This window comes from Rhinolophus sinicus, linkage group LG06 (assembly GCF_036562045.2).
Source record: "Rhinolophus sinicus isolate RSC01 linkage group LG06, ASM3656204v1, whole genome shotgun sequence".
Classification (NCBI taxonomy): Eukaryota; Metazoa; Chordata; class Mammalia; order Chiroptera; family Rhinolophidae; genus Rhinolophus; species Rhinolophus sinicus.
The window spans coordinates 16,629,538-16,643,641 of NC_133756.1; the positions used below are offsets into that span (position 1 = coordinate 16,629,538).

Genomic DNA, 14,104 nt, shown 5'->3' on the forward strand with positions numbered 1-14,104 from the left:
TGGAGATATTGAAAGGCAGTTGAACATACAAGTTTGGAATTGAGAGGAAAACTCCAGGCAGGAAGTATAAACTTGGGAGTTGTTAGTATATAGATGATTATTAAACAATGCAATCACCAATGGCATAAGTATATAAAGAGAAGTGGTTTGATGAATGAGCCCTGGGCACGCTAGCATTTTAGGTTGGGAAGTGGGGAGGAGACAGTAAAAAAGAATGAGAAGAAGGACTAACGAAATAAGAGGAGAACTGAGAGAGTAGTGTCTTGGAAATAAGATAAAAAAAGAAGTTTCAAGGAGTGATCAACTGTGAAAAATACCACTTATAGGTCAAATAAGATTATGACTGACTCAACCAGTAGATTTAGCAATGGTTAGCATGAGTGACCAGTACAAGAGCTGTTTTAGTGGGCAGGGGGGAAACTTAACTGGAGTGAGTTCAAGGGAGAATTAGAGCAGAAGTAGGGATGGTAAATATATACTATTTTTTGAATTACTTTCCTTAAATCTATCACTTATTTTCACTACCTCAGCAAAACAAGGTGGTAGCCAGAGAGGCATGTGAGGCCACAAGGTTTTTTTCATTTTGTTTTGGGATGAGAGATAAAACAATGGCTTATATACTCACAGAAATAATCCATAAAAAATTGTGAGGCTCGAGAGAGAGAAGAGAATTCCTGGAGTGATACCCTGATAAAAGAGAAGGAATAGGATCTTGAGAATAAATGGAAGGCTTGAACTTAGATAGAAGAACAAACAAAAACAGTGGAAGCAGCACAGTAGGTGGGCAGAGATAGGCAGATGGTGTGATATAATTTTGGAAGTTCTCTTCTGATTACTTCTATTAATATACTCTCAGTGAATAGGAAGCAAGGCTATCAGCTGAAAGTGAGGAAGGAGAGGAATATATTAGTAGAAAGTTTTAGGGAAAAGATGGCGGGAAATAGTAATTTAGAAGAAAGAAACAAGGCATAGACACAGTGGGGACTAGGGATAGACTAGGGAAATGCGGTGGATCCACTTGAGATTAGAGGTCATAAACTTAAAATAAGACCAGTTATCATGGTTGTGTTTCTGTTCATCATTTCTGCTGTGCAGTTGTGGCACCAAGTAATCTGAGAATTAGACTCAACTACCTACATTAAGGATTTGCTACATGAGAGTAACAAAGGCAAAGAAGGAGTTGAGTGTGTATGCAAGGGAATGATTACAATGACGCACTAAGGAATCTCACCTGGATAAGGAGGAAAATGGGCTATCAAGAGAATGAAAATACAGGATCAAAATTCCTAGTGGGTCAAAGAATTACTGGAATTGGGATACTAAAGAAAATAAGCTCGTAAAGACAGGTGGTGGTAATTAGAGCTGCTTTAAATTGAGATTACGAAGAAAGTCATTGGTAATGACAAGGTTTAGGGTAGGACGTTGGGATTATATGGCTAAGTTATGTTGGAAGATGAGACTATTAAAAAAGAGGAGGTCAAAGAACTGATAGGCTAGAATACTGGAAGGATCATCGATGTGACTACTGAAATCATCAAGAATTATGACAGAAGTAGTGACAAAGAGTAGTGTTGTAAGCTAACAGCCAAAAATCCTTCAAGGAATTTGGGGGATTGACCCAGAGGTCTACAAATGACCCAAACTAGGAGGATAGTAGACAGGATATTTTGATGGTGTAAACTTTAAAGCTGAGGGATATTTTAGGAAGGGTTGAAGGATAATGATGTAGAAATGGCAATGAAGAATAAGCAGGATGCCGACTTCTCCATCAGGTCCAATGGTAAGAGATGTGAGAGAGAAATCAGCCACAACTTGAGAAGACTGCAGAGGAAGTAACATACTCAAATGAGAACGAGTAACAATGAATAACTAATATATTATGACAAGGAAGATACTGTCAGACTGGAGGCATGTGTTTATATGCATTTGACTCTCTCTATGCCAATCCAAAGCCAATACAAAAAGATAGTTTCCTGTATTTTGGAGGTTAGATGAATGCCAGTATAGGGTAAGTTAAAGAAGTGGCAAAATTGCAGGCTTTTTATCTTTCATTACCTTAGTTGCCATAAATACACTGATAATCAATAATGGTACAGTAGGTGAATACCGAGCAAGAACAATGATTTAAAGGATTTCCTTTTTGAGATTAAATATATCAACAGATTTATCACCTAAAATAAAGGGACCACATTTAAAATCAATGTCTGAAAAAATTCCCTACCAATAAAGATTCCCAGTGGGCCAAAGAACAATCAGTCGCCAACATCAAATAGCCTGAGTTAATGAACTAAAACTGATGTGAATGCTGATGCCCAGTGATATCAGTAGGCCAGTGGGCTCAAAGTACAGAGGATACAGTATTACTGTACTGTATTTGTCTTAAAATGAGGCAAGAGTCCTGACCGTACGTGGGAGCATGACCCCTTCTAGTTATATGCTTTATGAGCATTTGAGGAAAACAGGAAAGTAAGAAAGGCAATTTTCAGGACACTTTTTAAAGTTGTTTTCTGCAGGCCTTCAATCCTTCCCTTGAGATAGGTCTTCTAAGCTAAAACCAACTTCAAATGAGGCCAAAATCCATTAATCAGGAAGAACTTGAAGGGTAAAGAAGATTCATGCAGAGGGCTCAGGAATTTATGCTGGGCACTATCAGGACACTAGATGTGGAAAAGGACAGCATCCCCAATGTCAAAGAAAAACTTACCCTTATTTAAAGTTTGGTATTTCAACACAAGCAAGAAAACTGGCTTTTCTTACTTAGGATGACAATTCTGATAGCTAAAAGGTTGTCCAGCCACCTGTATTCCAGGGCTTTACCCTGAACATTTTGGAGTTATAGGCATAAAGACCCTAAAAGGTTATCTGCTCACCTGGGCTGTGATTGGTACTCTGAGGAAGTGCGTTGGTGATGTTGGGCAGCTCATGCCCATAGTTCCCATCCTCCAGAGGACAGACATCCAGGTCGCTCCACTTCTGCAGTTGCTGCAGCCAAGAGGATTTTTCTTCCAGTTTGCAATGAGGATTTAGAATGATGCATACCCATAAGGCCCCTGAAAAATAAAACAACCCATATACTTCATAACTGTTCTTTGATGTATATGTGAGCCTTAATGTTTCAGCTTACTCTTTTCTTCCATTTTTAATTGGTAGGAAAGGTTCCCAAAACATCAGTGTTCCTCAGTATAAAAAACCAACTCTGCTAAAGTTTTCAGAACTGGCTTATTTTTCCTTCCCAAAGCTTCCTTAAAGCAGAGTAACTATCTTGATATCTGGATATGTGCCTATGATGATGAACAAGACAGATTAGGGCTTGAATTTGGAGCTTGAATCTAAAGTACAACAAACACTTATTGAGAGCTTTCCATGTTCAAGGCACTGTACTGGAGAATAAGACACTATTCCTACCCTTGAGGGGCTGTCTAGTGGGGGGAGACAGATAAATAAACAGAATGCCATTTGAATATAAGCGTCAAGATAAAGATATGTTCAGGGTATGAGAGCAGCATAGAGGAAGTGCAAGGACAGGGGTCAGAAGGGAGTTGTTCCAAAAGGGTTTCAATTTGGGGGTAGCTGGCTTTTCTAAGCTTGGATTTTCTAAGATTCAAATCCCTCAACTGTAAAACTGAGGTAATAGAAACACCTATGTTGTAGGAATATTGTGAAGATTAAATGAGATGACATTTGTAAAGGACCTAACATACTACTTGGCACATAGTAGAATTTTAGTATTTCGGTTTTCCAGAGAAAATGGTTTATTTGGACTCGGATTTTGATACTGCTGATCAACTGTGATGCCTTAAAACTATCACATTCTTGCATCTTTTCTGTCACTGCAGCAAAGTATCACATATTCCACATATATATTCCCAGTATCCAAAAACATATTTTCCAGCAACTTAAAAAAAAGTGTCAAAAACTCTAACCAAAAGTAGCTACTATGGAAGTTAAAAATTTACATAATTAGGGATCCAGACAAGATGGCAGAGCAGGTAAATGCTGTGCTTACCTCCCCTCGGGACCATGTCAAAATTACAACTAAACTAAGAACAACCATCATTGAGAATCACTTGAAGTCTAGCTGAATAGAAGTCCTACAACTAAAGACATACAGAAGAAGCCACCTCGAGACTGGTAGGAGGGGTGGAGACGTGGAACAGGCTGGTCCCACACCTGTGTGTGACCATTCAAAATCGGGAGAAATATCTCAGCTGCAGAAGTCCTCCAGGGAGGAGAGAGGGGTTCCATCCTCACACTAGGCTACCCAGCCCAGGGTTTCAGTGCTGAGGAGAGAAGTCCCGATAACTTCTGGCTATGAAAACCAGCAGACATTGTGGCTGAGTGAGAATACGGAAGCTGCACTCCCAGACACTTCTCTTAAAGAGCTTTTGCATGGCTTTACTCACTGATGAACTCACTCACTCTGAGCTCTAGTGCTGGTGCAGCAGCTCGAAAAGCGCCAGGGACATATGGAGAGGAACTGAATTATCTGGCTGCAGGATGAGGGCTGGGGGGGGGGGGTAGCTTTCCCCTGGACAGAGGAGCTGTCAGAAGCCTTTGTTTCTTTGTTGAGCCCTCCACCCACCTGGCATGCAGACACAAGCGGCCGCCATATCTGAATCTCCATCAACCTGGCTAACTCTGTTTGCCCTGATTTCCTGAGACCCTGTCCCACCCAACTTTTGGGCTCATCTAAGCCACTTCCAGTGGCTTTTTTGTATAAACAGCCTACCTTGGTTCATGTTGCAGACTTCCCTAAAATCTCTCAAAGGTTCACAAAACCCAAGCAAGCAGCATCTGGCTTCAGCATGTCCTGTACCTCTGGCTGAGCAGCCCTGAGCCTGGCACTAGCGAAAGCAGGTCTCGGTTCTCAGCTTGGCCTCTCGAGGCACCACCAAGCACAGTGTTAGTGGTGGCCATCTGCAGATTGCTTTGTGGCTCATGTCAGGTGGCCCTGGGAAGGGCACAGGGTGTGGCTGAATTTGGCCTACAGCAGGTCCCCTCCCAAGAGGCACGCCCAATGGCCAGCTTTGGACCAAGCCACAGCATCACCCAGCTGCCTCCAAGGATGACACACCAAAGGGCAGACTGAGCAGGCACCAAAGCCCTGCTAAAGCAAATCCTGCTCTGTAGGGTCAGCCCCTGCACAACAGCTCCTTCACTGTAGTCCTCACAACCAATCAGCCTGAGGCTCAATCCCTCTTACTGTTGTGTAAACAACCAAGACTCAACTACAATAGGAGAGCACACGCAACCCACACAAGGGACACACCTGGAATACCCAGCTCAGGTGACCAGGATGACTGTGCCATTGAGCCCCACAACTCACCTACTACATCAGGCCACTCTATCAAGACCAGAAGACATAGCAGCCCTACCTAATACATAGAAACAAACATAGGGAGGCAGCCAAAATGGGGAGACAAAAAAAAAAAGTCTCAAATAAAAGAGTAGAACAAAGCTCCCGAAAAAGAACTAAACAAAATGGAGATAAGCAGTTCCAAACACTGGTTATAAGGATGCTCAATGATGTTAGGGGGAACGTCAACAAAGAGATAGGAAGCATAAAAATGGAGATAGAAAACAGAAAAAAGAACCAGTTAAAAATAAACAATAAAATAACTGAAATTAAATATACATTAGAATCAACAGTAGATTAGATGAAGCAGAAGATTAAATCAGCGACTTAGAAGATAAGGTAGCAAAAAACACCCAATCAGAACAGCAAAAAAAAAAAAGAAATCCCCCTCCTCCAAAATGAGGATAGGTTAAGGGGCCTCTGGGCAACATCAAGTGTAACAACATTCACATAATAGGGATACCACAAGGAGAAGAGGAGAGCAAGGAATTGAACACTTATTTGAGGAAATAATAACGGAAAACTTCCCTAACCTGGCAAAGGAAATAAACATACAAGCCCAGGAAGCGCAGAGTCTCAAATGAGATGAACCCAAAGAGGCCCACACCAAGACACATTATAATTAAAATGCCAAAAGTTAAAAACAAAGAGAAAAGTAGTTAGATATCTACAAGGGAGCTCCCATAAGACTCTCAACTGATTTCTCAACAGAAATTTTCCAGGCTAGGAGTGGCAGGAAATATTCAAAGTGATGAAAAGCATGGACTTACAACCAAGATTACCCTACCCAGCAAAGGTATCATTTAAAATAGAAGGATAGATAAAGAGCTTCCCAGACAAGAAAAAGCTAAAGGAGTTCATCAACACCAAACCAGAATTACAAGGAATCTTAGAGGGACTTCTTTAAGCCAAAAAAAATTTAAAAATAAAAAACAAAAAATATGAATAATAAAATGGCAATAACTATGTATCTATCAACAATTACTTTCAATGTAAATGGATTAAATGCTCCAATCAAAAGATAGGGTAGCTGAATGGATAAGAAAACAAAACCCTTACATATACTGCATACAAGAGACTCATCTCAGATCGAAAGACACAAACAGACTGAGAGTAAAAGGATTAGAACAAGATATTTCATGAAAACGGAAATGAGAAAAAGAAAAAAAGCTGGGGTAGCAACACTTATACTAGACAAAATAGACTTTAAAAGAAACACTATAACAAGAGACAAAGAAGGACCCAGTAATCCCACTTCTGAGTATTTATCTGAAGGAACCCAAAATGTTACTTCAAGGGGACATGTGCATCCATACGTTCATGGCAGCATTGTTTATAATGGCCAAGATGTGGAGGCAACCTGGGTGTCCTTCAATGGATGAGTGGCTAAAGACTACGTGGTGTATATATATACAATGGAATATTGCTTGGCCATGGAAGGGAATGGGTTCTTGCCATCTGCAGTGGCATGGATGAACCTGGATGGTATTGTGCTATGTGGAGTATGCCAGACAAAGACAGATGCAATGTGATTTCACTTATATGTGGTGTCTAAAGAACAAAACAAACAAATAAAACAGAAAAAACTCATAGATACAAAGAACATTTTGATGGTTGCCAGATGGAAGGGGGTTTCGGGGTGGGTGAAAAAGGGGAAGGGATTAAGAAGTACAAATTGGTTGTTATACATAGTATAACAAATTGGTTGTTATACATATACATAGTATGCAGCATTAGAGATAGTCAATAATATTGTAATAACTATGTAGTGTCAGATGGGTACTAGATTTATCGGGGTGATAGATGGGAGGAGAGTTGGGGGACAGGGTTAAAAAGGTTCTTACAAATCCTGCCTAGGCCCTCCCTAGGTAAGCAGGCCTTGTGACCAGCAAGGAACCCTCAGAGTACTTGGGAGAAGCATGAATGCACTGTGCTGTGGTGTCTAACCCCGTAAGACTTCCCTTAGTGCAGTGGTTTTCAAAATGTGGTCTCTGGAACAGCGACATCAACATCCCCTGGGAATTTGTTAGAAATGCAACAGATCAGGCCCCACTCCAACTTGCTGAATTGGAAATTTTGGGGATAGGACCCATTAATTTGTTTTAACAAGTACTCCAGGTGCTTTAGAGAAGTTTGAGAAACAATGTCTTTGCAGAACGCTGAGAATTTCTCGGAAGATTGATAAAGGAATTTCTCAGATATGAACGTAAGTATATGTTGAGTTTTAAAAGCACTGAGAGCCAGCTCTGCTTACTTTCCTCTCACCCACCTCTGCCCCAGAGACCAAGCCCAAGTCCACAGCACAATCCCATGATTGTCATAGAAATTACTTCAAGAGGTTCAGGCCTCACATGAAATAGACTCTGAAGAAGGCTAATTGCAAATTCTTCGGAAACATGCACTTTGGAAAACAAAGTGTGTAACAAGATAGAATTGAGGGAGATGTTGCAGAAGGATATTTGATTTGAAGTCAGACAGATTGGGGTTCCAGCATTAGAGCCACCATTTATTAGTGTCTGACTATGAACGAAATACTTAACTTTTGTGAGCTCAGTTTTCTATACTAAAAATATGGAGATGCCAGTGTCTTAACCTGGAAGGGAGTCGATGCTTATAATCCCTTCTGAGGAAAAAGTCTAGAAGCAGTTTCCAAGTTTCCATACATTGTGTCATGTGACCCTGGTCACAACTGGTTGTACCAGTAGCTATAGACTAATAGTGCCACATTCTTGTACTTCAGAAAGTGTGATTGTGTCAAGGCGGAGAAAGTTTTCTATAACTCTTTATTTTATTCTGTATCCAGAAGTAACCAGAGCTATCTGTTTCTTTGCAATAAACACACAATGACCTCATAGGGTTGTTGTGAGAATTAAATGAACAATGTGAGTACAATCTTTAACAGGGAGACTAGCACATAATAATAATGTAGCTATTCATTATTAATGTAAGTTCTAAAGCCATTAGTGCTCCAGGTGGTATCAAAAAGCCTCAGCAACCAAACCAAAACCGCACACTTACCACCCCCAAAGTAACCAAGTGCAGTCCCAGAGTCATTAAACCTTACCTCCCAAGGCTTTCTGCACTATAAAAGACTATAAAATATGTGCTTCAGGGGCTTAGGTCCAGAAGAACTCACTAAAATCCTAAGCTGCAGTTTTTTTCTTGTGCTATCTTGTATGAGTGGAAGGTTTGTTGTTGCTTTCTGGGATGGGGGAAGTACCAAGGAGAGCTGCATTAGAACTTTTAGAATACACCATATAGAACTTTTTCAGTATAACCCAAAAGTGAGGCCATGATTGGATGGTGAGTTTGGGGGAAGATTTGGACAACATGGAGAGGAACTGAGTGTTAGCACTACAAAACTGGCCTTGGAGCAGGGGAATGATAAAGAGAAATGATGACCAAAGAATGTGGCCTTGATAAGAAGAATGTACAACAGCGAGGCCATTTGGGAGGCCACAGTTCTAATTTAATCTCAAAGTCCCAAGGCTCTCAACAAGACCAGTGGTGATGGGAAATAAAAGTGAGAATGGGTACTAACTTGCATTTTGAAGATTGGGGAATCAAATGAAGTTGATGACTAGATGTAGGGCATAAAAGAAAAATGAGTGCTTGACAATCAGTTTTGTAGAGTAAGGAATGGTGGTGCCAATACCAGAGTCAGGGGAACTCTCACCCCACCTTTTATTTATTTATTTATTTATTTGTAGGAGGCCTGAGTTATCTTTAGATTTCTCAAGCTTAGTGTGACCAGGGGATTTTCAGTGAAATGGCCAAAGGGTAGCTGCTAATATGGGACTGGAAGTCAGATAAATGGAAAGAAGATGAGGCTGAGATCACCACAGAGGTAAGCTCTGAAACCATATTTAAAAAAAAGAAGTTCTCAAGGGAGTATAGAGAAAGAAGAAAAGAAGTCCAAGGCCCAAGTCTTGGAATCTGTCCTATGTCTAAGAGGTCTGCTTAGGAGTGAAAAAGAATAACCGTCCCAGGGAAAGCGAGGAAAAATAAGGCTGATAAGTATTTGGAGAGCCAGGCTAGTGCCATGCAACAGAAGCCATGGGAAGAGGTTTCTCTCAGTAAAGGCTTCTATGTGGTATCATCTGGAACAGAATGCTGATGTCAGTAACAAAGCACACTGCTGTGGAAGCAACACAGGTGAGTTCAGAATTACTCTGGGTGACCTCTGTAGAGTCGAAACCTTCCACCAGCTGCGCTAAAGTTCACTCAGCAAGATCTATGTAATGACTGATGGCAAGTGTTCACTAACACTGTTGCCAGGGAACAAGATGGTAGGACAGACATAGCACTTCTCTGAGATATGGGGACTTACCTAGCTCATCCCAGAGCTGCCTGCACTTATCTGTCATGCTTGTTCCTTGTTGCCTCCAGAGTGTGAGTCGTGGGTCGGCCATAAACTGCTCAGTTATTAGCGTCAGCATCCTGGCTCCATTGGAATCTCTCATCCGCAGCATCTCTCGAACCTGACACATAGGAGGGGCAAGGGATTGGTGACTGCACATCATAAAAAAGTAGGAGAAAGGAAAGGAAGAGGAGGAGAAAATGAAGTATCTAAACACAGCACTTCCAAAGAGCCAAAAAGAAGCAACTTGTCCTGTAAGCAACTGCTCTGCATGTACCAAGAAAGCTTGCTGTACACAATGAGATACTTCACACTCACTAGAATGGCTAGGATCAAAAAACCAGATAACAGCAAGTGTTGGCAAGGACACAGAGAAATCAGAACCTTCATACACCACTGGTGGGAATGTAAAATCATGCAACCATTTTGAAAATCAGTCTGGCAGTTCCTAAAACAACTAAACATCAAGTTATCATTGTAGTACATATATACAATGGAGTATTACTCTGCCATAAAAAAGAATGAAATCTTACCATTTGCAACAACATGTATGGACCTAGAGGATATTATGCTAAGTGAAATAAGTCAGACTGAGAAAGACAAATACCATATGATTTCACTATATGTGGAATCTAAAGAACAGAATAAATTAACAAACAAAACAGAAAAAGACTCATAGATACAGAGAACAAACTGATAGTTGCTAGATCAGAGGGGGTTTGGGGGATGGGTGAGAAAGATGAAGAGATTAGGAAGTACAAATTGGTAGTTAAAAAATAGTCATGAGGATGTAAAATACAGTATGGAGAATATAGTCAATAATGTAAAAACTATGTATGGTGTCAGATGGATACTAGACTTATCGGGGGAACCACTTCATATATTATATAAATGCCTAACCACTGTGCTGCATGCTTGAAATTAATATAATATTGAATGTCAACTATAATTAAATATATATATATATATATATATATATATATATATATATATAGTCATTGGATGTAAAGTACAGCATAGGGAATATATATAGTCAATGGTATTGGAATAGCTATGTACGGTGTCAGATAGGTAGTAGACTTGGTAAGGTTATTACTTCGTAAAGGGTGTAAATGTCTAATCATTATGTTGTTTTGTACACCTGAAACTAATAAAAAAATAGAGCTATCACATGACCCATCAATCTCCTACAGAAAAATGAAAACATATTCCACATAGAAACTTGTATAAGGAAGTTTATAGCAGCATTATTTATAATAGCCGAAAGGTGGAAACAATCCAAATGTCCATCAACAGACAAATGGATAAACAAAGTGTGGGATATCCATACAATGGACTATTATGTATGGATACCCCATAAAAAGGAATGAAGTACTGGTACATACTAAAACACGATGACCCTTGAAAATATTATGCTAAGTAAAAGAGGCCAGTCACAAAAGACTACATACTATTATGTATGATTCCATTCTTATGAAAGTCCAGAATAGGGAAATCTATAGAGACAGAAAGTAGATTAGTGGTTGCTTAGGGCTGGCAGAGGGGGAAAGTGAGGGAATGGGAATGACAGCTAAAGGATATGGGGTTTCTTTTTAAGGTGAGGAAAATGTTCTCAAGTTGACTGTGGTGATGGCTGTACATATGTGAATATACTAAAAACCACTGAATTGTACATTTTAAAACGGGTGAATTATGGTATGTGAATTATATTTTACTAAATATGTTGAGGAAAAAAAAAAGAAGAAGAAGAAGCAGCAAGCCTGTTGTGAGAGCCCCCAGTACCAAAAATCTCTTCAAGACCTCACCGGGCAGCCTTGGATTCAAATCTTCATTACTAAAACTTCTCAGCGACGCTAACTCATTTAGACAATGGAGCAGAAGGAAGATAACTACCAAGGTGAGTTAGTACAGCTGCCTGGATGCAACCTGCTCAGGTCTGCTCTGATCAGCCTCTTCCATTAGTTTTCAAGTATTTAGTACATCTAGGTCAAGTGAGCTGGCTAGAACGCATGAAGCCAAAAGCGTGGTGAGCCCAGGTTACTTAAAAAAGTAAAACAAAACAAAATACAACCTTTTCCTATCTCACCTTGGCAAACATTGAATTGAGTTGCTTTCCAGATCCATAGTATCCACCCTGGGAGAGAAAGAGCTTCACTTGTTCTTTCACCTGTTCTTCATCCAAATGCCAACAGTTCTCATCATCAATGCTGGCCCCAGCTGTGGGGTCAGGGGCACCTGTGAGGAATGGGCACAGTGAAATGAATCCCTTGAGTTCGTATGGTACACATTCTGCAGGAGGGCACTTTGTGAGTATATTCAAAAACATTTGCAGATGACATGATACTATATATACAGAAAACACTAAAGAATCCACCAAAATATTAATAGAATTAATAAAAGAATTCAGTAAAGTAGCAGGATACAAAATTAATATACAGAAATCTGTTACGTTCCTATACACTAATAATGATCAGAGGAGAAATGAAGAAAACAATCCCATTTACAATTGCATCAAAAATAATAAAATATCTAGGAATAAATTTAACCAAGTTATAAAATACCTGTACTCTGACAACTGTTAGACAATAAAGAAAGAAACTGAAGAGGACACAAATAAATGGAAGGATATACTGTGGTCATGGATTGGAAGGATTAATATAATTAAAATGACCATACTACCCAAAGCAATCTCCAGATTCAATGCAATTCCATCAAAATACCAATGACATTCTTCTCAGAATTAGAACAAATAATCCTAAAATTTATATGGAACAACAAAAGATCACAAATCTCCAAAGCAATCTTGAGAAAGAAGTATAAAGTTGGAGGTATCATGCTCCCTGATTTCCAACTATACTACAAAGCTGTAATAATCAAAACAGTTTAGTACAGGCACTAAAACAGACACATAGTTCAGTGGAACAGAATAGAGAGCCCGGAAATAAACCCTTGCTTCTAGGGTCAACTAATCTACGACCAAGGAGGTAAGAATATACAATGGAGTAATGACCATCTCTTCAACAAGGGGTGTTGGGAAAACTGGATAGATACATGCAAAATAATGAAACTGGACCACTCTCTTACACCATATACAAAAATAAACTCAAAATGGACTAAAGACTTAAATTTAAGGCCTGAAACCATAAAACTGCTACAAGAAAATATAGGTAGTAAACTATGTGACATCAGTCTGAGTAATATCTTTTGGATAAGTCCCCTTGAGCAAGGGAAACAAAAGCAAAAATAAACAAATGGGACTTCATCAAACTAAAAAGCTTCTGCATAGTGAAGGAAACAATCAACAAAACAAAAAGACGACCTACTAAATGGGAAAATATATCCACAAATGATAATAACATAAGGGGTTGGTATCCAAAATATATAAGAAACTCATACAACTCAATAACTAAAACATAAACTATCTGATCAAAAAATGGGCAGAGGACATGAAAAGACATTTCTCCAAAGAGACATACAGATGGCCAACAGACATATGAAAAGATGCTCAACATCACTAATCATCAGGGAAATGCAAAGCAAAACCACAATGAGATACCATCTCACACTAGTCAGAATGGCTATTATCAGGAAGTCAACAAATAATGTGTTGGCGAGGCTGTGGAGAAAAGGGAACCCTCATGCACTGTTGGTGGGACTGCAAATTAATATAACCACTATGGAAAACAGTATGGAGATTCCTTAAAAAACTAAAACTAGATCTACCGTATGACCAAGCAATTCTATCACTGGGTGTTTATCCGAAGAAAATTAAAATACTAATTTGAAAAGATATATGCACTCCTATGTATATCGTAGCATTATTTACAATAGCCAAGATATGAAAGCAACCTAGAAATCCATCAGTTGATGAATGGATAAGATGGGGTGTACACACACACACACACACACACACACACACACACTGGAATACGCATATTACACAGCAGTAAAAAAAGAATGAAATCTTGCGATTTGAGACAACATGGATGTACCTAGAGGGTATTATGCTAAGTGAAATAAGTCAGACAGGACAAATACTGCATGGTTTCACTTACATGTGAAATCTAAAAACAAACAAAACAAAATAAAAAACAGACTCATAGAGACGAGAGGGATGGCTGCCAGAGTGGAGGGGGTGGGTAGATGGGTCCAAAAGGTGAAGAGGAATATAGTTAATAATATTGTGATAAGTTTGCACAGTGACAGATGATTACTGGAATTAGTGGGGTGATCAAATTGTAAGGTATAAAAAATGTCAAACCACTATATTGTACACCTGAAACTAACATAACTAATATAATATTATATATCAACTATACCTAAATTTAAAAAATTGAAAAACAGACAGCATTTGAATTTTTGCTCCCTAGCATATGTCATCAGTTGGG

At 39.4% G+C, this 14,104-nt stretch overlaps 1 protein-coding gene across 4 annotated transcripts in view; it reads right to left on the reverse strand.

The window, feature by feature from the left end:
- ZSWIM5 (zinc finger SWIM-type containing 5) overlaps positions 1-14,104 on the reverse strand; it is a 137,369-nt gene that overhangs the window by 35,165 nt on the left and 88,100 nt on the right. For all 4 annotated transcript variants that reach the window (XM_074334625.1, XM_074334626.1, XM_019716552.2 and 1 more), the window contains 3 exons: positions 11,803-11,951; positions 9,687-9,837; positions 2,871-3,050 (listed from right to left, as the gene is read on the reverse strand). In XM_074334625.1, coding sequence (XP_074190726.1) covers positions 2,871-3,050; positions 9,687-9,837; positions 11,803-11,951 — 480 coding nt within the window. The remainder of the gene's footprint in view (positions 1-2,870; positions 3,051-9,686; positions 9,838-11,802; positions 11,952-14,104) is intronic.